The 23,514-nt window shown below is 48.5% G+C and overlaps 1 protein-coding gene across 1 annotated transcript in view; it reads left to right on the forward strand.

Moving 5' to 3' along the window:
• LOC135912824 (guanylate cyclase 32E-like) overlaps positions 1 to 20,702 on the forward strand; it is a 265,613-nt gene extending 244,911 nt beyond the window's left edge. The window contains exon 25 of the mRNA XM_065445365.1: positions 19,734 to 20,702. Within this exon, the coding sequence (XP_065301437.1) occupies positions 19,734 to 20,159 (426 nt within the window). The 3' untranslated portion in view covers positions 20,160 to 20,702. The remainder of the gene's footprint in view (positions 1 to 19,733) is intronic.
• Positions 20,703 to 23,514: the final 2,812 nt, after the last annotated feature.

Consider the following 23,514-nt stretch of genomic DNA (forward strand, 5'->3'; position numbering starts at 1 on the left):
GTTGCAGGCTCCGAAATAATTTCGTGGGAGGAATGCAGTTGTAAACTTCGTATTGTCGATATTTCTCTGAACCGTAGTCCGCTATTCAATAACAAGGAAGTAATGCTCTGTCTCGCATGACAATGAGACCAACCAACACCAACGGTGGCGATTCTCGCAGATATGTTGATATAAAAACAAGCCATAAAAACCATAAAGATAAGTAAACGTGCTCGAAAATGTTTCCTGCTTGTCCTCTCTTAATCTCGTGTGCTCGTGTGCGCTTGGTTTGTTTACATAGATTTGATGTTGTTTATTCTGGGTGGGGGGAGAGGACTGCAGAGAGGGAGAGAGGGAAGGGAGTGCTTGGAGCGCTGGTGCACCCAACGCGGCATCAGGGTAGGTGCACCACAACCCACAATCAATGATGCTGATATTTGAGATACTCAGATGTTAGTGAAAACATGATGTTCTTGGAGACAATACGTGCCAGTGTGCAAAGGCGTCTCTATAGCACACAGCTGCATGTGATACATTATAGTTTAGTTCGTACTTAGCAGGCAACGAAGCGCAGGCTACGCAAGTAGCCGAGTATTATAAGTCTCTCCGTGCGTTTAGCACTGCTGTTATTTTTCTCCTGCGGTGTTCTCTTAAGGAATAACAGCTGCTTATCTCACGACTACAACATGTGCAAGTGAGTTCACGTCACAGTGCACCTTTCATTATTCGATGAAATAAATTTGTGTCGCGCGTACGAGCAGTGAGCTGTCGCTGGTGGAAACGTGTCAGACCACTCGTTTGGAGGAAAGAGGTTCAGATCTGCGGTGCATTGATATTTTTTTACATAAATGTGTTTGACTCAGTACAGCGTCAAATTACATTACGCATACTTGTATATTTCTTTCGTGTATAACGGTCTGTTTCTTTATACAAATCCTAGGAGTGAAAGAAGCCTATATAGTGTCGTAGAATTTTCTGCTTCGTGCGAAAGAGAGTGCAAATGTAATTGCGGATGTTTCTGTACATGACTTAGGCCGTCACTCTGTGTGTCTTCACATTATCATTCGATGTTTCGTGCAAACCCTTTCATGTTCACAACCGGTGTGAAGCAGGTGCTGGACTTGCATAAGATTCTTCACGTGACTGATGTTGCAATTTGAAAATGCGCACTGTGCGCATGTGCATATCATAATATTTCAAATACTGAATGTCAGGCTTTAGGGAACTTGAATTTCACGGGCTTCTCTGAACATATCACTGAATGCAGTTCCAGCAGCTGTAATGGCTGAGATAGCCGATGAATGCACTCCAACCTAAAGCTGCACTAAAAAGCAATTTCAAGTTTGGCTGCATTAGTGAAAGCTTTCTGTGATGCAAAACCCTCATTTTGAAAGGAAGTGCGGATTGGACAGACAGAAAATACAAAAAACAGAAAGATGTATAATGACTGCAATCTCCATGTAGCAATCGGGTCTAGTTAACAAGAAATGAGATTTACATTGCCCGTTAAAATAACAAAAGTGTAAACTCCTTATCTTGTGAGAACTTTTCTGCTGTTTTAACCTGGACCAATCAAGAAATGTTATATTGAATATGCATTTACAGTCAAGAAACATTCGAAATGACAGCATTTCTTCAGGTAAAATTCACTCCACCCAAGGCAGGAGAAAGCGATCTCAAAGAATACACCCAGTTGATGCCAAGCGCACTCAAAACTCCTTTTCGTGCTCCGATTTCTTGTTGTCCAATTCACCAGCATTTTAGTGCGATTAGCATTCTGTGGGAGCTTTACCGCTTTCTAGTTTCACCGAGCCTTCTCACGGTGACTCAAGTTTCTGCCAGCTTGGGTCACTAGGTATGTGCTGGCTGCCGCCTATCGACCAAGCTTCTATGTAACGAATTATGTGTAATTAACTACTTTTAATCGATTAGCTATTTTCGTGATTCTGTAATTTAACAAAAACCTTATTTACTCGGTTACTCTTCCTGTAATCCAGCTACTTTTCCAGCAACCGATTGCATGTAACCAATTAAATTTTCGAAAAACGAGCTACGACAAGTGACGCAGCTTCAAGCACTTAAATTTGGCGGGGACCACGATCCAAAGCGATGAAAAAGTCTGCATTGGTTTGCACTATCACCGTCCTGCAGGAGGCGGTCCAATGTGTCGGAGTGCGCAGAACACGAGCCAATATAAGCAGGCCACATACATGACTGTTGTGATTGTATATATCATGTTTCATCGTCCGCGTTGTGTGGCAGTTTATCCCGCAATTAGCATTGTCCAAAAAATTGCCACTTTATCCCGAAAGTGGAGCATATAAAGTGATGCCAATGCTTGGCGTTTCGTTGAAGGCGTCCAAAGCGCTGGCGTCGCGAAGAGCGCCGGCAGCGCCGTTGCAGGCGCCGCACTCCTATAGTGCACGTGCCGAGACCGTACGAACACTGTCGGCGCTTTTGGCAGCTTTTAAAGAACAGATTAGTATTTATATTTAGCGTGGCACTTCCTTGCCGTTCCGCTCAGATCGCTACATGCACCGTAGTGCGGTAATGCACACTCACCAAGAACGCTAATTTCTGCACGACAGTCATCCCAGAAGCAGTGGCCAGAACGCTGCCCAAGCCAAGGCACAGCCGATCGAGTGAAGCGGGACGGTGCGTCCACTTACTTGCTTTTGTCGGTCTAGCAGCCAAACGTACTGCGCGCGTCTCTGGAGACATTCTAACTCTCCATGCGAGGACGGCGCATGCGCGTCGAAACCGTTAGAGTACGACGGCGACATCGGCGACGCCGTGAATGCGTGAATCGCATTCATATATTTGCTATATACCAATAAAACCAACTAGCACAGCTCCGAATTCTCGCGCAGGATGCAGTCGCTCGAGGACGCATTTAGTTAGCCCAAGGTAGACTCGCCGTTGACGCTACCAATGCAAATTGTCGTAAACAACTTCTCTACTGCGAGCACACACTGGGAAAATACTCGGCCACACTTGCAAATCAATACGTGTTCCAAGTAGGCGAACCTGCCAAACGACACTGCCTGCCAGGCAGACTTGTACATGCTAATAAACAAAGAAAATGTAACCGATAAACACGACAATCGCTTCTTTCAAAAATATAATTATGTTTACCACTAATTATTGCCCCATAAAAACATTTGAACGATCACTAAACAGTAATTTACAATTTTGCGTTACTTTCCTATCCATTTTATTAATACTCCACAAATGCAGTGAACAGAACGAGCTAGCCTGGCTCTTTCAATGCGTCCAATGCCGCCGTTCACAAATTGCTTATCTTCTCTAAAAATTGCTTTCCAAATGTGTCTTCACTGATGTTCCCTCGTTTTTTTGTGAACACATCTGCAGCCACTCTGAAAACTCGCTCAGTATGTTCGTTGAAGAGAAGAGCTGTGTTGTAACGTACGAATACATTGCTCACAAGATTTTGGTTTCTTGATGCCATGATGCTATTATCTGGGTTGTATATGAACATAAGCGCTTCATTGCTACTGGAGCTAGTGGAATGCGTTCCCAATAAGACCAATGAAAAAAAAAATCACAGACCATTAAGATACTTCATAATGCGAAACTTGAGCGCAGCTGTGTTTCATTCCGCGATATATTGGCTCGCGCGGACAAACTGTCTCGTGCGGTACATTTCAAACGGAACGAAGTATGGGACGACTGCCTCACTAATCTGGAGATCACTAGAGGCAGCGCGTGGGTGACGCGTGGGCGCGATTCACAGCAGCCACCGTTGACAGACCTCCCAGACGACGCACGCTACTCTGGCGCCATCTCGTAGCAATTGCCGTCGCACTACGCATTTCTTCTCACCCTCTCGCCATACCCTCCACTTCCGCTTCCCGCCTCGTGGTTCCGCCGCCCGCTCTTCCTTCGCTTTCCTCTCCGCGTCTTTCATTTCCCGCTGCGCTCCGCGTTCGCTCTTCCATCCTTCGCTGTGCTCGTTCACTCGATTACGCCGACGCTCGCCGCAGGAACGGGCACCTAAGAGCTGCGTTTTAAAACTCAAACATCGCACATGAATTATTCCCTGTCTTCAATGTCCGAAGTGGTCGTCATTATGTAGGACCACCTTTTAAATTTTCCGGCCAACATCTGGTACACTTCCTCCAGGTATCCTTTACTCGTTAACCATTTACCTTAATGGACTAATTGTTACACACGCCAGAGTTCCTTGAAGGTAGGGTGGCAAATCTGTAATATCATTCAATATAGAGCTGCATAATATTCACCCCTAAAATACTGTTCGTGTGCTACAAGCGTACAAAATACGTCTATATGGGTAACGTAAAGTCAAAGCAGATGGACACATAATGCACTTCCAGGATATATATATATATATATATATATATATATATATATATATATATATATATATATATATATATATATATAATGCCACCTGGTGTTTCTTTTGTATAAGATGCCCCCTCGTAGGCAAAATGACGACAACCGTCGCGAAAGTGGGCGAGGAATGGGCGCGATGCTGCCTTCTAGGTGATCGATGACGGGTCTTAACTCAGCGTCCGATCGCTGTTTAGCGAGCAGATCCGGCCCGCTGAGGGCTCCCAGAAAGGCACTGTCGTCTTCCTCGTCAGGATTCTGAGATTTAACAGGTGCCCGTGATAACGTGTCAGCATCTTCATGTTTCCTGCCTGACTTGTACACGATGGTGACGTTAAATTTCAAGAGTCGCAGACTCCAACGTGACAATTGTCCAGAAGGGTCTCGGAGGTTGGTCAACCAGCACAAAGCGTGATGGTCGGTCACAACTTTAGATGGACGCCCGTAGAGATACGGCCTAAACTTTGTGGTAGCCCAAATAACCGCGAGGCACTCCTTCTCTGTGGTGGAATAATTGGACTCTACGCATGACAGAGTGCGGCTCGCGTAGGCGATAACTCGTTCAGTCCCGTCTTGTCGTTGCACCACGATAGCTCCGCGACCGATATTGCTGGCGTCAGTGCGTACTTCTGTGTCAGCAACCTCATCAAAATGACCGAGCACGGGAGGAGAAGACAAGCGACGTTGTAGCTCCGCAAACGCGGTCTGTTGTGCATCATTCCAGAGGAATGGCGTGTCGTCACGCGTAAGGCGAAATAGCGGATCTGAAATTTTTCGAAAAATTTTCAATGAAGCGTCGATAATATGCACACAAGCCCAAAAATCGTCTCACACTTTTCTCATCGGTTGAAGCGGGAAAAGCTGCTACGGCAGCAGTCTTCTCGGGATCAGGCCGAACACCTGCCGCGCTAACGACGTGACCAAGGAAATTCAGTTCCTCGTAACCGAAATGGCATTTCTCTGGCTTGAGTGTAAGGTCAGCCGATCGAATGGCTTCGAGTACATTCCGAAGGCGTCGAAGGTGGTCGTCAAAAGTTTCCGAAAAGACAACGACATCATCGAGATAGACGAGGCAGCTTTTCCATTTGAGGTCAGCGAGAACGGTATCCATCATTCGCTGGAATGTGGCTGGAGCGGAACAGAGGCCGAAATGGAGTGCTCTAAATTCCTAAAGGCCGTCCGGAGTTAGGAAAGCAGTTTTCTCGCGGTCATGCTCATCTACTTCAATTTGCCAGTAGCCACTTTTCAGATCTATAGAGGAGAAGTACTTCGCGTGCCTCAGCCTGTCTAGAGAATCGTCGACACGAGGCAACGGGTACACGTCTTTCTTTGTGACGTTGTTTAGCTTCCGGTAGTCTACACAAAATCGAAGCGAGCCAACTTTCTTTTTAACAAGAACGACTGGCGATGACCAGGGACTGCATGAAGGCTGGATTACGCCGTCTTGAAGCATTTCCTTCACCTGCGTTTGAATAGCATGTCGTTCTGTCGGGGAAACACGATAAGGCTGTTGCCGTATGGGGGGCACGTCGTCATAGGTGATGATACAGTGTTTCGTAATCGATGTTTGACGTACCTTCGACGACCGTGCAAAGCAAGAGTGGAACTCAAGCAACAGCTCGCGCAGGGGTTGTCTGTTCTCTTCAGGAAGCGTTGGACTAATGTCGACGTTGCGTAGAGGTGCTTCAGCAGTGCCGATTGCCTCGGAAACAAAACACTCAGTGACATCGGCGATCAGGTCGGCGTAGGCAATGACAGTACCGGGGAAAAGGTGCCGGTGTTCGTAGCTGAAGTTGGTGACAAGAACCTCACAGTGGCCATCGTGGAGATCGACAAGGCTTCTTGCTACGCAAACACCATGAGAAAGCAGGAGAGAGCGATTGCTTTCTACGACTGCTTCACCGTGTATGAGCTTGTCACATGCCACTTGAACCACGACACTTGAGAGTTGAGAGTAACGCTATTAGAAAGACCTAAGGCTCAGTCCAAACGTAGACAAACAACACGTACTGAACCGCTCCCGACAGGATCAAGTCCCGACGGGGGCGCCACAGGTCTCTAAAATTTCACAGTAAACAAGATGGCTAACACAAATAACAATACCGTTAAAATTTGGCAGTGGAACTGCGCTAGCTTCCAGAGGCGCAAGGCTCCGTTAGGTCAGCTCGTCAGATCGGTGACAGACAAGCCACAAGTGATATTGCTGCAGGAAACGCTCTCGGAGAAGGAAATTACTCTGTCGGGGTATCGCGCAGTAGCGTACAAAGGCGAAGCGGGTAGAGGCATCGCCGCCTTAGTTAAAAAGAGTGTCTCTTTTGTGGAGCACACCGTTCCAAAACATCGTAGCGGACTAGAAGCACAACTGATCGAGCTCGTGCCCAGTAGATCGAGCAACGCGAATGTCTTTATTCTTAACGTCTACAGTTCGCCTGCAGATAGGAACAGAGACTTTAATGCACTATTCAATTCCGCAATCAGGGCAGCCAGAAACGCGCCCCTCTTAATTGCGGGGGACTTCAACGCTCCGAACACGGAATGGGGATATGGCTTTAACAGCAAGAAGGGCACAAACTTAGCCGGATGTGCATCCGATTTCAACCTCACGCTTGTTACAGATCCTAGGTTTCCCACTAGAAGGGGTAATTCGGTCAGTCGAGACACAACGCCTGACCTCACATTCTTCCGAATTATCGAGGGCACGTGGGATAATCTTCAGGAAGACTTGGGTAGTGACCACTACGTTCTCGAAATCGCGGTGCAGTTCAAACCCAAACCTCCGGTCAAATACGAATACGTCGATTGGGATCTTTTCCGAAAAATTCGAGCCGAATCCGCCCCCTCTAGTGAATCCTTCAAAGAACTAATTACCAATCTTAAACTGGCCGTCAAAAGCGCGACCAAAGAAATCAGCACAAAGCTTGAAGTCCCCAAAATGGACTCTCGGTTAGAGCATCTCCTGGAGGCTAAACACGCTCTTGGAGAGAGGTGGAAAATACAGAAATTCAATCGCCGACTACGAGCAAAACTAACGTCACTAAACAAGGAAATAGAGTGCTATTCCAAGCAACTGGCCCTGCAACATTGGGACGAAACGTGCAACGAAACGGACGGTCGCATGAGAAGAGGTAGTAAGTGGAATCTGCTTAAAAGCCTCCTAAACGATAAACAGTCCCGGAATACGCTAAATCTCGCCGTCGATAGGCTCATACATAAGCAGGTCACCTCGGGCCTCACAAACGATGTAATTGTCAATGACATGGCGCGAACTTACCTACCCGTCAAGGAAGGAGATTCGCAAGGCATAAGCGTGAGAGCGGCTTACACGGGGCTAGACAGGCCAGAATTAGACGAACCTTTTACGGTTCCCGAAATCAGAGACGTACTCTTCAACCTAAATGGAAGATCGGCCCCAGGGCCAGACGGGGTCACCAACAAGCTCCTCCGGAACCTGGACGACAAGGCCATCAAAATCCTAACGGCAGAGATAAACGAAGTGTGGAGCTCGGGGCAGGTCCCGTCGGAATGGCGCACCGTCAAAGTGGTGCTCATCCCCAAACCGGGGAAACCTCCGCACATAAATAACCTGCGTCCCATCTCTCTAACATCGTGCATTTGCAAAGTGGCAGAACATGCAGTACACAATCGAATCGTCGAACACGTCGAAAACTACGAACTGTTTAGGCATAATCTAATAGGTTTTAGAAAGGGACTCTCCACACAGGACGCAATGCTCCTCCTGAAAAGATCTATATTCGATAACGAGACGCGGGACGTACGAGGTATCATTGCACTCGACCTCGCTAAGGCCTTTGACAAGGTGGCTCACGAACACATCTTGAACGAAATTTCCCATCTCAACCTAGGGCGGAAATTCTTTAATTTCACTCTCTCGTTCCTATCGGAAAGGAAAGCGTTCCTTCGACTGGGCACGATCTCGGGCGGTCCGTACGAACTGGGCAACTGCGGAATCCCTCAGGGCTCGGTCCTATCCCCGCTACTATTTAATATCGCCATGAATAAACTCTCTGAAAGGCTGGCCGCACTTCCAAAAATAGGCGACGTAATCTATGCAGACGATATCACAATCTGGTCCCCGGGGGATCTTTGGCCGATCTAGAGCAATCTCTCCAGGCGGCCTTAGATGTAGCGGAAGAATTTCTTACATGCACGGGTCTCAAGCTGTCACCGACCAAATCCGAACTCCTCCTCTACAGACAGTCGAGGCAGGGCGTTAGGAACCTCGAGCCTCTGGAAACGCTGCCAGTCGAAATTACAACACGAGAAGGGCACCCCATTCCGAGGGTGAACTCCATCAAAATTTTAGGACTTCTAATCAACGCCAAAGGCTGTAATGCAGAAGCTCTAAACAAGCTGAGCGCGCAGGCGAAAAACATACTAAGACTCATAACTAGAATCGCAAGCAAAAGGGGGGGACTCAAGGAGGACAACCTACTCAGGGTCTTCCAAGCTTTCTTTATCAGCCACATTACTTACACGGCACCGTACCTCAAGTGGAGCAAAATTGAAAAGGACAAACTCGACACACTCATCAGGTCCGGCGTCAAAAGAATACTCGGTATTCCACAATCCGCTAGCACATTAAAACTACTTGAACTCGGAATTCACAATACCACAGACGAATTAATTGAAGCACAGTTTATTGCACAGATCTCCAGGCTTTCGTCAACTAAGCCGGGTATCAAAATTCTTGATGAAGCTGGTCAACTCCCTATACAGGCACCGCTCAACCGACACCCCCTGTCTAAATTAGCCCGTGAAGGTTTAAAGGTCGAGCCCGTGCCGAGGAACATCCACCCAATACATAACGAAGGTCGCAGAAGAGCGCGGGCTAGAGCCATCCTTCGACGAATAGATCCTTACGGGGCAGATGCATTCTTCGTTGACGCCGCCAAATATGGCAGAGAAGACAAGTTTGCAATCACGGTCGTTGACGCGCGCGGAACGCTTATCAGTGCCGCATCAATCTACGCCAAACACGCGAACGAGGCGGAGGAAACCGCGATAGCCTTGGCTCTTCAAGCCGCAAAAGGCCCGGCGTCCATTTTCTCTGACTCGCGCACGGCGGTCAGGGCTTTCTCGTCCGCTCTAGTTTGTAAACACGCAGCCAACATCGTTAACAGATGCTTTCGTATTAATACGCGAGAAGAAACTGCAGGTCATATCAACATAGCATGCTTCCCGGCACACATGGACGATGCAACTAACCGAGCGGGTTGCAACCCTAACGAGCGGGCCAACTGCCTGGCGCGTGAATTCACGAACGGCGCCAGAGCTAGCAGTCCGGCTCTCCCGCAGGATTGCCCCTTCAAAGATAAACTTACAACCTTTCACGAAATTACGTCACATTACAGACACAGCAGGAGAAAATTCCCTCCCCCCAGCCCGAAACTGAACAGGGCTCAGGCTGTTACTTTCAGGCTTTTACAGACGAGATCGTACCTCACCCCGAGAGCGCTTAGTTGGATAGACCCGAACTTTCCGCAATCGTGCTCCAAATGCGGTCACGCGTGCTGCTCCTTCGACCACTTGCTCTGGCTGTGCCCGTACAACGCGGGCTCCGACTTTCATAACAAGTCCAAGTGGGACGCCTTGCTGAAGAGCTCGGATTTCACAAGCCAACTACAGGCCGTCCAGAGGGCCCGCGACGTCGCGGAGAGTCACCATCTCCCTGTCCCGTCGTGGGTGGAGCCACCAACTTCATCGGGGAGCCTTCAGTTGCCCCCTAATCAAGTTCCTCAGGACACTCCAATAAAGTTATTGTCATTGTCACTGTCACTTGCATGCGGTGGTAACGTGACAGCGTCATCGATGACACGAAGAGATGCTCGAGCGTGGATGGTGTTGGACGTCGCTGTGGCGCTTTTTGTCGAGAAAGTGACGAGGCGTTGTCGAATGTTGATGATAGCGCCGTGCTCCTTGAGAAAGCCCATGCCGATGATTAGGACTCGAGAACACTGAGGGAGAATGCTCAAACTGGCAACAAACGTAGAGCCGCGAATCTGTATTCGTGCCGTGCACATGCCGAGTGGTGTGACGATGTGCCCGCCAGCTGTACGAACTGGCGTTTGATTCCAAGGCGTGGTCACTTTCTTCAGAAGGGTGGCCAGTGTTTCGCTGATTATAGAATAATCCGCTCCATCATCATCATCATCAGCCCGGTTACGCCCACTGCAAGGCAAAGGCCTCTCCCATATTTCTCCAACAACCCCGGTCATGTACTAATTGTGGCCATGCCGTCCCTGCAAATTTCTTAATCTCATCCGCCCACCTAACTTTCTGCCGTCCCCTCCTACGCTTCCCTTCCCTTGGAATCCAGTCCGTAACCCTTAATGACCATCGGTTATCTTCCCTCCTCATTACATGTCCTGCCCATGCCCATTTCTTTTTCTTGATTTCAACTAAGATGTCATTAACTCGCGTTTGTTCCCTCACCCAATCTGCTCTTTTCTTATCCCTTAACGTTACACCTATCATTCTTCTTTCCATAGCTCGTTGCGTCGTCCTCAATTTGAGTAGAACCCTTTTCGTAAGCCGCCAGGTTTCTGCCCCGTAGGTGAGTACTGGTAAGACACAGCTATTATACACTTTTCTTTTGGGGGATAATGGCAACCTGCTGTTCATGATCTGAGAATGCCTGCCAAACGCACCCCAGCCCATTCTTATTCTTCTGATTATTTCTGTCTCATGATCCGGATCCGCAGTCACTGCCTGCCCTAAGTAGATGTATTCCCTTACGACTTCCAGTGCCTCGCTGCCTATTGTAAACTGCTGTTCTCTTCCGAGACTGTTGAACATTACTTTAGTTTTCTGCAGATTAATTTTTAGACCCACTCTTCTGCTTTGCCTCTCCAGGTCAGTGAGCATGCATTGCAGTTGGTACCCTGAGTTACTAAGCAAGGCAATATCATCAGCGAATCTCAAGTTACTAAGGTATTCTCCATTAACTTTTATCCCCATTTCTTCCCAATCCAGGTCTCTAAATACCTCCTGTAAACACGCTGTGAATAGCATTGGAGAGATCGTATCTCCCTGCCTGACGCCTTTCTTTATTGGGATTTTGTTGCTTTCTTTATGGAGGACTACGGTGGCTGTGGAGCCGCTATAGATATTTTTCAGTATTTTTACATATGGCTCGTCTACACCCTGATTCCGTAATGCCTCCATGACTGCTGAGGTTTCGACAGAATCAAATGCTTTCTCGTAATCAATGAAAGCTATATATAAGGGTTGGTTGTATTCCGCACATTTCTCTATAACCTGATTGATAGTGTGAATATGATCTATTGTTGAGTAGCCTTTACGGAATCCTGCCTGGTCCTTTGCTTGACAGAACTCTAAGGTGTTCCTGATTCTATTTGCCATTACCTTAGTAAATAGTTTGTAGGCAACGGACAGTAAGCTGATCGGTCTATAATTTTTCAAGTCTTTGGCGTCCCCTTTCTTATGGATTAGGATTATGTTCGCGTTTTTCCAAGATTCCAGTACGCTCGACGTTATGAGGCATTGCGTATACAGGGTGGCCAGTTTCTCTAGAACAATCTGCCCACCATCCTTCAGTAAATCTGCTGCTACCTGATCCTCCCCAGCTGCCTTCCCCCTTTGCATATCTCCCAAGGCTTTCTTTACTTCTTCCGGCGTTACCTGTGGGATTTCGAATTCCTCTAGGCTATTTTCTCTTTCGGTATTGTCGTGGGTGGCACTGGTACTGTATAAATCTCTATAGAACTCCTCAGCCACTTGTACTATCTCATCCATATTAGTAATGATATTGCCGGCTTTGTCTCTTAAGGCATACATCTGATTCTTGCCAATTCCTAGTTTCTTCTTCACTGTTTTTAGGCTTCCTCCGTTCCTGAGAGCATGTTCAATTCTATCCATATTATACTTCCTTATGTCAGCTGTCTTACGCTTGTTGATTAACTTCGAAAGTTCTGCCAGTTCTATTCTAGCTGTAGGGTTAGAGGCTTTCATACATTGGCGTTTCTTGATGAGATCTTTCGTCTCCTGCGATAGTTTACTGGTATCCTGCCTAACGGAGTTACCACCGACTTCCATTGCACACTCCTTAATGATGTCCACAAGATTGTCGTTCATTGCTTCAACACTAAGGTCCTCTTCCTGAGTTAAAGCCGAATACCTGTTCTGAAGCTTGATCTGGAATTCCTCTATTTTCCCTCTTACCGCTAACTCATTGAGCGGCTTCTTATGTACCAGTTTCTTCCGTTCCCTTCTCAGGTCTAGGCTAATTCGAGTTCTTACCATCATGTGGTCACTGCAGCGCACCTTGCCGAGCACGTCCACATCTTGTATGATGCCAGGGTTAGCGCAGAGTATGAAGTCTATTTCATTTCTAGTCTCACCGTTCGGGCCCCTCCACGTCCACTTTCGGCTATCCCGCTTGCGGAAGAAGGTATTCATTATCCTCATATTATTCTGTTCCGCAAACTCTACTAATAACTCCTCCCTGATATTCCTAGTGCCTATGCCATATTCCCCCACTGCCTTGTCTCCAGCCTGCTTTTTGCCTACCTTGGCATTAAAGTCACCCATTAGTACAGTGTATTTAGTTTTCACTCTACCCACCGCCGATTCCATGTCTTCATAGAAGCTTTCGACTTCCTGGTCATCATGACTGGATGTAGGTGCGTAAACCTGTACAATCTTCATTTTGTACCTCTTATTAAGTTTCACAACAAGACCTGCTACCCTCTCGTTAATGCTATAGAATTCCTGTATGTTACCAGCTATATTCTTATTAATCAGGAATCCGACGCCTAGTTCCCTTCTCTCTGCTAAGCCCCGCTAGCACAGGACGTGCCCGCTTTTTAGCACTGTATATGCTTCTTTTGGCCTCCTAACTTCACTGAGCCCTATTATATCCCATTTACTGCCCTCTAATTCCTCCAATAGCACTGCTAGACTCGCCTCACTATATAACGTTCTAGCATTAAACTTTGCCAGGTTCATATTCCAATGGCGGCCTGTCCGGAGCCAGTGATTCTTAGCACCCTCTGCAGCGTCGCAGGTCTGACCGCCGCCGTGGTCAGTTGCTTCGCAGCTGCTGGGGACCGCTCCAGTGTCCGCTCCAGTGTCCACTAAAGCAGTCAATTCACGACCGTCAAGCAGTACAGGAATGTCAAAGGAAATTCTTTTTCTGTAATCAGCAGGTACTACCGTCGTGGATGTATCGTCGGTCCGTGTACGCGTCAGTGGGGGTCCTTGAGCACGTCCAGACTGCGCGGCCTCGCCCCCAAAGGTCGCTGTGGTTAGTTTTCCCGTCGTGGGCTGGGCGACCGACCCTGCACCACGCTTGAATACGTACGGCGAGTCGGACTGGTGTCGAGCTGATGGAGATCCGCGCTGCTGGGCAACGTATTCTTCAATTTCAGGAGGACGCTGGCCGAACCTAGGTCGCGGCGAGTTCGCTTTGAATCCGCGTAGTCCCAGCTCTCGATAGGAGCACTGTCGGTAGATATGCCCAGCTTCGCCACAGTGAACGCAAAGGGGACGGCGATCAGGTGCCCGCCACACGTGTGATTTCCTCGGGGCCTGTCGGTGGTCCTGGTAATACGAGGCAGCTTGGATGGGCTCTAGCATGGCCGGGCGCGCGGCGCGAAGCGGGGAGGGAGGTGGGGCAGGTTGCCTCAAGGCTTGCGAATATGACATATGTGGGCTGTCATTTTTAGCGGTCGAGCTTCTGTATTGAAGGGCGGTTCTTTTAGCGCATGCTGGACTTCGTCACGGAGAACGCTGGACAAGGAGCTGAGCGTCGGCTGTGAAGGTACCGACAGTTTCTGGAGTTCTTCGCGGATCACGGAACGAATGAGCTCTCGAAAGAAATCGACGTGACCCCCGAGAGCTCCGAAGAAGTCCGTAGGCGAGGCAGTGTTCACTTGCCGTTCGTATGATGGTGTCCGCTGGCGAAGAGTCTCCTCCATGGTGATGGCCTCGGAAAGAAATTCTGACACAGTCTTGGGAGGACTGCGCACGAGACCGCCGAACAGCTGCTCTTTCGCTCCGCGCATCAGGTACCGCACCTTCTTCTCTTCCGACATGCTGGGGTCGGCTCGTCGAAAGAGACGCGTCATGTCTTCGACGTACATTGCGACCCCCTCGTTCGGCATTCGTATACGGGACTGGAGATCACGCTCAGCTCGCTCTCGGCGATCAGGGCTCGCATACGTCTCAAGAATCCGCCGTTTGAATTCTGCCCATGAAGTTAAGGCATCTGCACGGTTCTCGTACCAAACACGTGCGCCATCGTTAGTGCTGAAATATACGTTTTTCAGTTTTTCTGCGTCATCCCACTTGTTGAACGTGGCAACACGTTCATAGTGCACCAGCCAATCTTCAACGTCCTCATGTATGGCGCCGTGGAAGGGATTCGGCGTTCGCGGATTGAATAGCATACAATGAATCGGCGTTGTGCCTTCCATACCGGCCGGGGTGGTCGGAGCTGCCATTCTCTGTGGGAGGAGTCCAAACTCAGGGGCTTGTCTACGGATCCTTCTGCTGGCGCGGTATACAGGCGTAACCACCGGTACGGGGCTGGAGCTCCTGCTGCCCGGAGGGGTTTGGTGCATAGATTAGATTACCCAGCACCTCCACCAGTTTGTCACGCGCTAAGGCAAGAATAAGCAGCAGTATCAGCAGCCAGACACGAAAATGTCAGACACAAGGAGGACGGTTCACCAGCTGGCGCAAGATCCTTGACTTCGTAGTCTTCAATCACTGTTTTTGCTGGGCACGCAACGCTGGTTCAAAACACTACGTGGTATTATATATATATATATATATATATATATATATATATATATATATATATATATATATATATATATATATATATATATATATATATACATATATTTTTATATATATATATATATATATATATATATGTATACATATATATATATATATATATATATATATATATATATATATCCAGTAATCGAAACGCCATTGACATCACACACTCGTCATCCAATTGTCCTCATGCCGTGGGATCCTCCTCACTGCATCATCGTCACTGCATCGTCGTCATACATGTATCGGCAGAGGGAGGCGTAGGCTTCAAGAAACGGCTCTATTTAGCGAACTGCGTACTCGAAGCATGAAAGCAAGTATTGACAATATTACAGTACAGAACAAGAATATATACACACCACGATACACTCGCCCATGCGCAACAACATGGTGACATCACTATCACTTCATCATCTAATGGCGGTAGACACGTGCGTTCCGCATTCCAGATACCGACACAATACAGTCATCGTCATGGATTCATTGTCATACCTTCGTCGGGATGGTGTCGCACACGTTTCATCATCATCATCATTGTAACTTCGCCACTCGACTCTCGTCATGCTGTCGTCACCATACCGTCGTCGTCACGCCATTGCCGTAATTCCTTGTTCTTCATGCTATCGCAGTGACGCTGTAGTCATTCAATCATGATTATGTCGCCGTTGTCGTGCCATCGTTATCATTGCGCCTCGTCACGCAGGCGCTGTCATGCATTCGTTGACCGTTGTCGTACCGACGTCATCATGCCATCTTGGTCGTGTCATGGTCGTCATTCCCGCTTCTTAATTCAGTTGTCATCCAATTGTCACGCCATCACCGTCATCCGTCATTGTCCTCAGGTCCTCGTGGTCACGTGGTCATCGTCACGCAACCATCCTAATTAAAGAATCTACATCTTTTTGTCGTCATGCGCTCGTCGTTATGCGACTATGTGTTCCATCGATATCATTCCCTATTCATAATTTCATCGTCACTGCGTCTGTGTCATACATTCGTCATGATGCCTCCATACTCGTATGCGACGTTGGTAAGTGAGTGCCGTAGCAAAGTGGTTCGATATGGCAGTAGCACCGACACTCTCAGAATTGTCACTATACGAGTTGAATAAACGTGGTTTGAGGAATATGGTCTGCCCCTACATGGTCGATTTCTATTCGCATTACCGTCAACAATCATGGTGAGACGAGTTCTGCTGTACTTTTTTGTTAATTTATTATCATCCTTAGTCTACTAAGCAACTTTGTATCCATCTATCTATATATCTATTTATCTGACTATCTATTTATCCATCTATCTATCCTCTTTACGCCGCTTTTCTCGGCGACCCAAGCTGTCTATTGGCTTGGGACACTAGTTATCTGCTGGCTGCAGTCCTGCCGAGCAGACATGGGCCACTGGGTATGTGCCCGAATAAGCGACTTGTTGCTTGTGGCTGTCTGTCTGACCTAGTAGAAAACTTGAGTGTGGGTGCCTGAATTTATGCTCCATAATTACATAACATAAACACACTAATTAAAATGTCTACCAATCATGGCGAAATTTCTCATGGCGAAACCAGCCAAGTAGCCAACCGACCTTGGCAACTGCCGACCCATTTCCCTAATGTCAACGTTGTGCAAGCTTGTCCAGAAAATACTAGCCACACGACTGTCGTAGTAGCAGGCGCACCACGGTTTCTACCACCCTGAAGATAAGCTGGCTCTCTTGGCATCCTCAGTTTTATCGCCAACTCGTAGCCACACTGTCCGTACTGTCCTCGCTACGGGCGTCGAAAAGGAGTATGATAACATCAGTCATGCTGCCATCTTGGCTTCAATTGGCATGCTGCATTTTCCGGCTAGAGTACGGAATTTTTTCAAATCTTTCCCTGAAGACCGACACGTTGCAATTCACCTCAGTGGTGACGCCATCGGCTCATTTGTCCCTCTTCGCGGCATACCCCAAGCGTCGGTATTGTCACCCACATTATTCAATATTGCTTTCATCCCGTTTGCATGGCGCTTACACAATGTACCCGACATAAAGTTCTGGTTGTACGCTGATGACATCATGGTTTGGAGCACTCATCATGACCTGCAGGCTCAAGCCACTGCCCTGCAATCAGCTTTATATATGACATCTACTTACGCTTCTTCGGTCGGCCTTAGGCTTTCCGTCAGCAAATCTGCTTACATGTCAGTCGCCAATGGCTGGGGCCGTCGTTAACTCTCTGAAACACCCATTCATCTTCATCTATCCGGAAGCCCACTTCAACAATGTTCAACTATAAAAATTCTGGGTCTGACGGTCCATGAGTCAGGAACCGGAACTGCTTGGCTTTCCAGCGCTAAAAAGCAGGCGATTCAGACGTTTGGTCTGATTAGGCGCATTGCTCCTAAAACGGGCGGCGCCTGCTCATATGTTCCGTGACAGTTGGGGAAGGCGGTAGCGCAACCACGCCTTGTTTATCAAGCCCAATTCCAGCATCTGACGAGGGCACAATGGGATCGCCTTGAGGCTGTTGATCGCGAGGCAATGAGGGTCATCACTTGCCTTCCTCGCATCACCCGGATCGTGGCTCTCCATGAAAATGCACAGCTGAACACACTCGATGAGGTGGTGCAGCAGCGACGTGATGCTCTCAGGCTTAAGGCCAGCCTTTCACACGCAACGTGTGCTCTCAAGGCTTACGCTTTCTCGCACTCTTTTCTACCCCTACCATCGCCAGTTCTTCCTCCCTGAAGTTTTGTACAGCTGAGCGATAACAAGCCAACTGATATACGTCGCCCGACATCAACTCACGCGGCGATGTCGCTTCGTAACCGAATTATAGCTCAAGATGCCCACCTGCCGCTGGCTCCATCGTGCTTTACGTTGATGCAAGCATTCAGGACTGTGAAACGACCACTGCAATTTATTGCCCTTGCGCCCCTGCCCTTAATAAGACGTCCAGGTTTCAAACGCAAGAGCCTCCTTCCTCCTTTTGTGTTGAGCTCCTTGCTATGCCAGACTCGCTGTGCTCTGTGACCGCCTTTCCCATGGTCCCCACAGCCTGCGTCGTCATCCGCACTGATGCCCTCCAGGTGACGCGTCTGTCGCAGCCCTGAAATATGTCAACAAGTCCATCTTTTGGCGGCACGCATCTCACAGCCAATATCTATCGAGCGGATCCCACGCGACTTTCTAAGTTTCCAAAGCCGTGCGGATTCTGCGACCCATCTAGCGACCTCTCCATCGTCACTGCCTCAGCTCTTTCACCTAGATGATGCCACCCTTTTTTTAACAAAAAAGGAGCACCTATGGAGCCGCACACGTGCTTTCATACCTCCATGTGCCGTAAACCTCCCCCGTGGTCTTACCCGTGCAGAGGAGGTTGCGACTTCCGACTCCTGTCGTGACTCGGAAGTGGCCGCACTTTCACCAGTTATATCATCACCCTAGGTGTCTACTTGGCAAGTCGCGAAATGCTGAAGCCGACATCCACCACCCGCTGTGGGTTTGCCCTGCACTGAAACCGACGAGGCTCCGGCACCTCGCAGCAGCGGGACTTTCGCCGCATAATCAGAGCGATTAGACATCGTGGACCTAGAGATCACATTATTGATCCCTCTTGGACTTCATTAGATAACCAAGTCTTTTTTCGTTCGTTTAATCATCCTTATTCACCCCCATCCCATACCCCTGTATGCCCTGAGGGATTTACCCTCGCATAAAAAAAAGTTACATATGCGCCACCACTTGAATGACAGTCGCACTAATGCAATCATCCTTAAAGTCATGTTCATCCCCACTTTCTTTTCACGTAGAATGTACGGTGTGGCATTTCTGGCCGGCTAATGCTTAAGATAGACGAAATGTAGATCTTGTAGCGAATTGAATTATGGGGTTTAACGTACCAAAACCATTTTCTGATTATGAGGCACTCCGTAGTGGAGGACTCCGGAAATTTTGATCACTTGTGGTTCTTTAACGTGCACCTAAATCTAAGTACATGGACGTTTCCGTATTTCGCCCCCATCGAAATGCGGCCGCCGCGGATATATTGAAGTCTGTGGCAAATAGATTATTGAAGAGATGTTTTGCCTAAACCGTGATGATCCAAAACTTCTTGTGGATTTCGTGAGGATAGTATTCGGAAGATTGCGCAAACATAGAATGCGAGCAGAGGAGTGTTAAGGCGCGACAAGAAATAGAGCTGTGAGTCAGTGGTGCGCCCCGTTTTGTAGTAGCGCATTTATTTTGATTTGGCTCATGCTGTACGTTCTCCAGCCGACACCGTAGTTTATTACAAATGTGAACCTGCCTGTGTCGCGATTAAGACGGTGACTAATGATCGTGGAGAAGCCTCAGACTCTAAACAGCGTTTCAAAGAAGGGAGTTGTCTTCGTCACGTCCCCTGTTTGAAACGTTGGAATCTGCACAGCTGACCACTTTACATTTGCATCTTCCTCTGATCCTCTCATTCGTCTCATGGCACTCTGCCAGCATCTTGAAGTATGTATCTTACCTTTGTCGCTCTCTCTCTTATGCAACTTAAAGGGCGTACAGTGGAAGTATGTTCGACGCAGGGCAAAGGAGAGATGCGAACGTTCTGGCTTGTGGGCAAGGAAGGCGGAGAGCTACCGGAGCCCCCAGCTCCCGTTGCGCCGGGAACAGGCAGCTCGGCGGCGTCGCTGGCCGATGCCGCTAGCACCGGCAGCCCCAAACCGCAGGCGGTCCGAGACGAGCTGCTCGCAACCCTGTGTGGACGCGGCGTCGTGAGCGACGAGGCGAGCTGCTTGCTTGCAGACGGCCTTCACGACAACAACGCCAGCAGCAGCCCGCGCCGCTACGTCGCTGCCGCCGCGCACAATGGCAGCTGCCTGAGCCTCTTCCACGAGTGCAAGCGCAGTCTACTCAAGGAGCTGCGCAGGGACTACTGCACCAGGCCGACTGGCTACCGATCGGCGCCGGTCATCGTCTGCCGAGACAGACCGGCCGTCGAACCCTGCTGAGTTGGCACGGCCGGTGCAAAACGCGCGTTAGTCAGTGTGTGCGTGTGTGGGTGTACACGTGTTCGTGGGTCCAGCGAGTACGACTGCCCTACCCGCAATCGCTGCTGCTGCATTCCGAGACAGAGACGCCGAACAGTGGTGCCGTCCACCACCGAGGAACGCATCGCGTGCCGGACATATGCTGTCGCATACGGTGGTTGACAAGTATGCCTAATGGGACCTAACGCCACGAAACGTTGCATTTTGCTTCGACCTAAATGACGTCCGAAACGCCGCACGGCGAAGCCTTAGCGAGCGCGTAAGGCTTGTTTTCTAGCGGCACCGAATGCACGCGGAGGTATCCAGTGTGCGTGTAGTAACTAACGGGAGGCGCATGACTTTTCTCGCTGTAAATGACCTTCTTCGTCTCCTATTGTTTTCGTCCCTTTACAAAAATGCTGCAACCGCAGCGGCGAACTCATTATATGCGAGGAACTCTATGGGCCGCGTCCGAGTGCGAAAAGTGACGCGTTGGTTGGTGTGTGAATAAATAAGTCTGGTCAAGCAGTTGAGAAACAATACATTCATCCAGCAGTGCACCATCTAGTAAGACAGTGGCGAGGCATTCAATTCGTGGAATAAATCAAGCGCCCAATCCTTTCGTGACTTACAATATGCGATTAGAAGACGAAGGGGAAAAAGAGGAAACGCACATTCGCGCTTCACTGGAGTTCAGAAGGCAGGAGATGTTTTAGCAAAGGGGAAATTATCCAATTTTCTTAAATGAAGTGATAACGTGGATCGTATTGTATCTCCCTGAAAATCTAATTCCTTTTTTTATTCCTCCTTCTGAAAAAAAAGGAAGGTTTACAATGTGCATCTGTGCCATGACTTCTCCGAAGCATTAAAGGCCAACTGCAACAAAGCTTCGCTTTGGCTAAGTTTGATTTAAATGAGCAGTATATACCACTCAACAAATCATGGCAAAGCCACAGAGCTGCTAAGCGTATGGCTTTTTTTTTTTTGTGGTTATCAACCTTGAAACAGCACCTAAGCAGACGATTCGAGCACCTGGCGGTATCGCTATAGCGTAAATTCCAGCACGAGGCGTACGCGATTTCTAAGCGCGCCACAGCCAGCAGGTATGCCTGAGTTCTCTCCTCCTGAGCATGACGGTAAAAAATAAAATAAAATTTTGGAATTTTACGTGCCAAAACCACGATCTAATTGAGGCACGCCGTAGTGGGGGACTCTGGAAATTTGGACCAGCTGGGGTTCTTTTACGTCCACCTAAACCTAAGCCCTCTGGTGTTTTCGCATTTCGCCCCCATCGTAATGCGGCCGCCGTGGCTGAGATTCAATCCCGCGACCTCGTGCTTAGCAGCTCAGCACCATAGCCGCTAAGCAACCACGGCGGGTGGGCATGCAGGTACCCGAGCCGCCGCGGTTTCTGGACTTGTTCGCGTCGCCATGCCTGGAAAACCTCATAAGACCAACAAGAGCAGGCGAGAGGGTTCATGGCGGCACCCCGCGGCTACCGCGGTGCCTAAGCTACGCAGCAGCGCGGCCTCCGAGATTGCTCAGGTGCGCAGTTGCAATCTCGGAGGTGATGCCGAGGAGCGGCTCATTAGGTCTCATGTCACTTCCGGATAGCGGTAATGGTGATGTTTTTTCTGTTTCTCTATCGAAAACGGCTATTTTTGGAAGCTTTTCGGGACGCATTTCAAACCTGAAATTTTGAATTGAGGCTCTTCTATGTATACATTATCTTAAGGTAGGCTTTTTAGGCGGTCCAACCTTTCCTTGAAGATGGCTTTCAAGGGAGGTGATTAAATATAAGAATTGGCTTGGGTGCGTTTGGCAGGCATTCTCAGATCATGAACAGCAGGTTGTCATTATCCCTCAAGAGAAAAATGTATAACAGAAGAAAAGGAAAGCCTGGAGCACCTTCATAGTAAACCTATACAGCCCCCCAAGGCAGAAGAAAGCAGATTTCATTAAGCTCTTCGCCGGGGTGAGCAAGCTGGCCGGGCAGAACACCCTTACTATAGCGGGAGATTTTAACGCTAAGAGTCCGAGTTGGGGCTACCCCAAAGACGAAAAGAAGGGGCGAAATATCTGTTTAGATGCAGAGAGCATCAGATGCGAGCTCCTTACGGATGAGAATCAACCAACTAGAGAGGGCAACAGCGTTAGCCCAGACACGTGTCCCGACCTAACCTTCGTCAAAGGAGCAAAGCAAGTGGAATGGGAGAACCTGCTAGAAAACCTTGGCAGTGACCATCACATTATAAGTATAACCACCGCAGCAGAAAATGTCAAGAGGAAGATCCATCTTGAAACTTATTGTGCGCAACAAACAGGGACGAAGAATAGAAGAAACATTCTATTCTTCGTCCCTGTTTGTTGCGCACAATAAGTTTCAAGTTGAATTTGTTCCAACTAGGCCGACTCGCAGTCTTGCTTAAGAGGAAGATAGGCACAGCTCGCATTACGGATTGGGACGCCTTTAGACACCACTGCCGGCAGCTGGAGGGCAACATCACCTCGATAGGGGAGTGGTGCCAACAACCTAAACAAATACAGGGAATGTATACTAAGGAGGTAGATCGAGCGGAAAAATACACCAGAGGTAGACAAGCGGCTATTCAAGCTATGGGAGGCAAGACGCCGTCTCACCAGAAGGTGGAAAAGGCAGAAATTTAATAAGAAGTTACAGAAGAAAATAGCTGCGGTAACACTCCAAGCAGAAGAGTACGCAACACACCTAGCTATGCAAGGGTGGCAACAGTTCAGCACCTCGCTGAATGGGACACTTAGCACGGCTAAAACATGGCGTATTCTTAAGGCTCTAATGGACCCTACCAAGACTAAAGCAGAAAGCGGCAAAGCAATTCAAAGGCTAGTGCACAAATATCACGGAACAGATGAGCAGTTCCTCGATGAAGTCAGAACCAAATGCTATGGCACTGACGAACCCAAGGGATATGAAGGAGATTATCTCGGAGAAGAAAACTCACATATGGACAAGCCTATCACGAGAGAGGAAGTCACCGCGGCAATGAGAGCCATCACGAAAAACACAGCGGCAGGAGCAGATCGAATTACAAACTCTCTCATAAGGAACCTAAGCGATGAGGCAGTGAATCAGCTGACGGCCTACCTCAACAAGCTTTGGAAAGAAGGAAAGATACCAGGCGAGTGGAAACATGCTGTAGTAGTCATGATTCGCAAACCATGCAAGAAGCTGCAGATCGAGAATCTGAGACCAATCTCCCTCACTTCTTGCCTGGGAAAACTATACGAAAAGATCGTCACGAAACGCATCCAGCAACACCTATAAAACAAGAGGCTCTATCCAGACACCATATTCGGC

The sequence above is a fragment of the Dermacentor albipictus genome, chromosome 8 (genome assembly GCF_038994185.2).
Source record: "Dermacentor albipictus isolate Rhodes 1998 colony chromosome 8, USDA_Dalb.pri_finalv2, whole genome shotgun sequence".
In the NCBI taxonomy this organism is placed as follows: Eukaryota; Metazoa; Arthropoda; class Arachnida; order Ixodida; family Ixodidae; genus Dermacentor; species Dermacentor albipictus.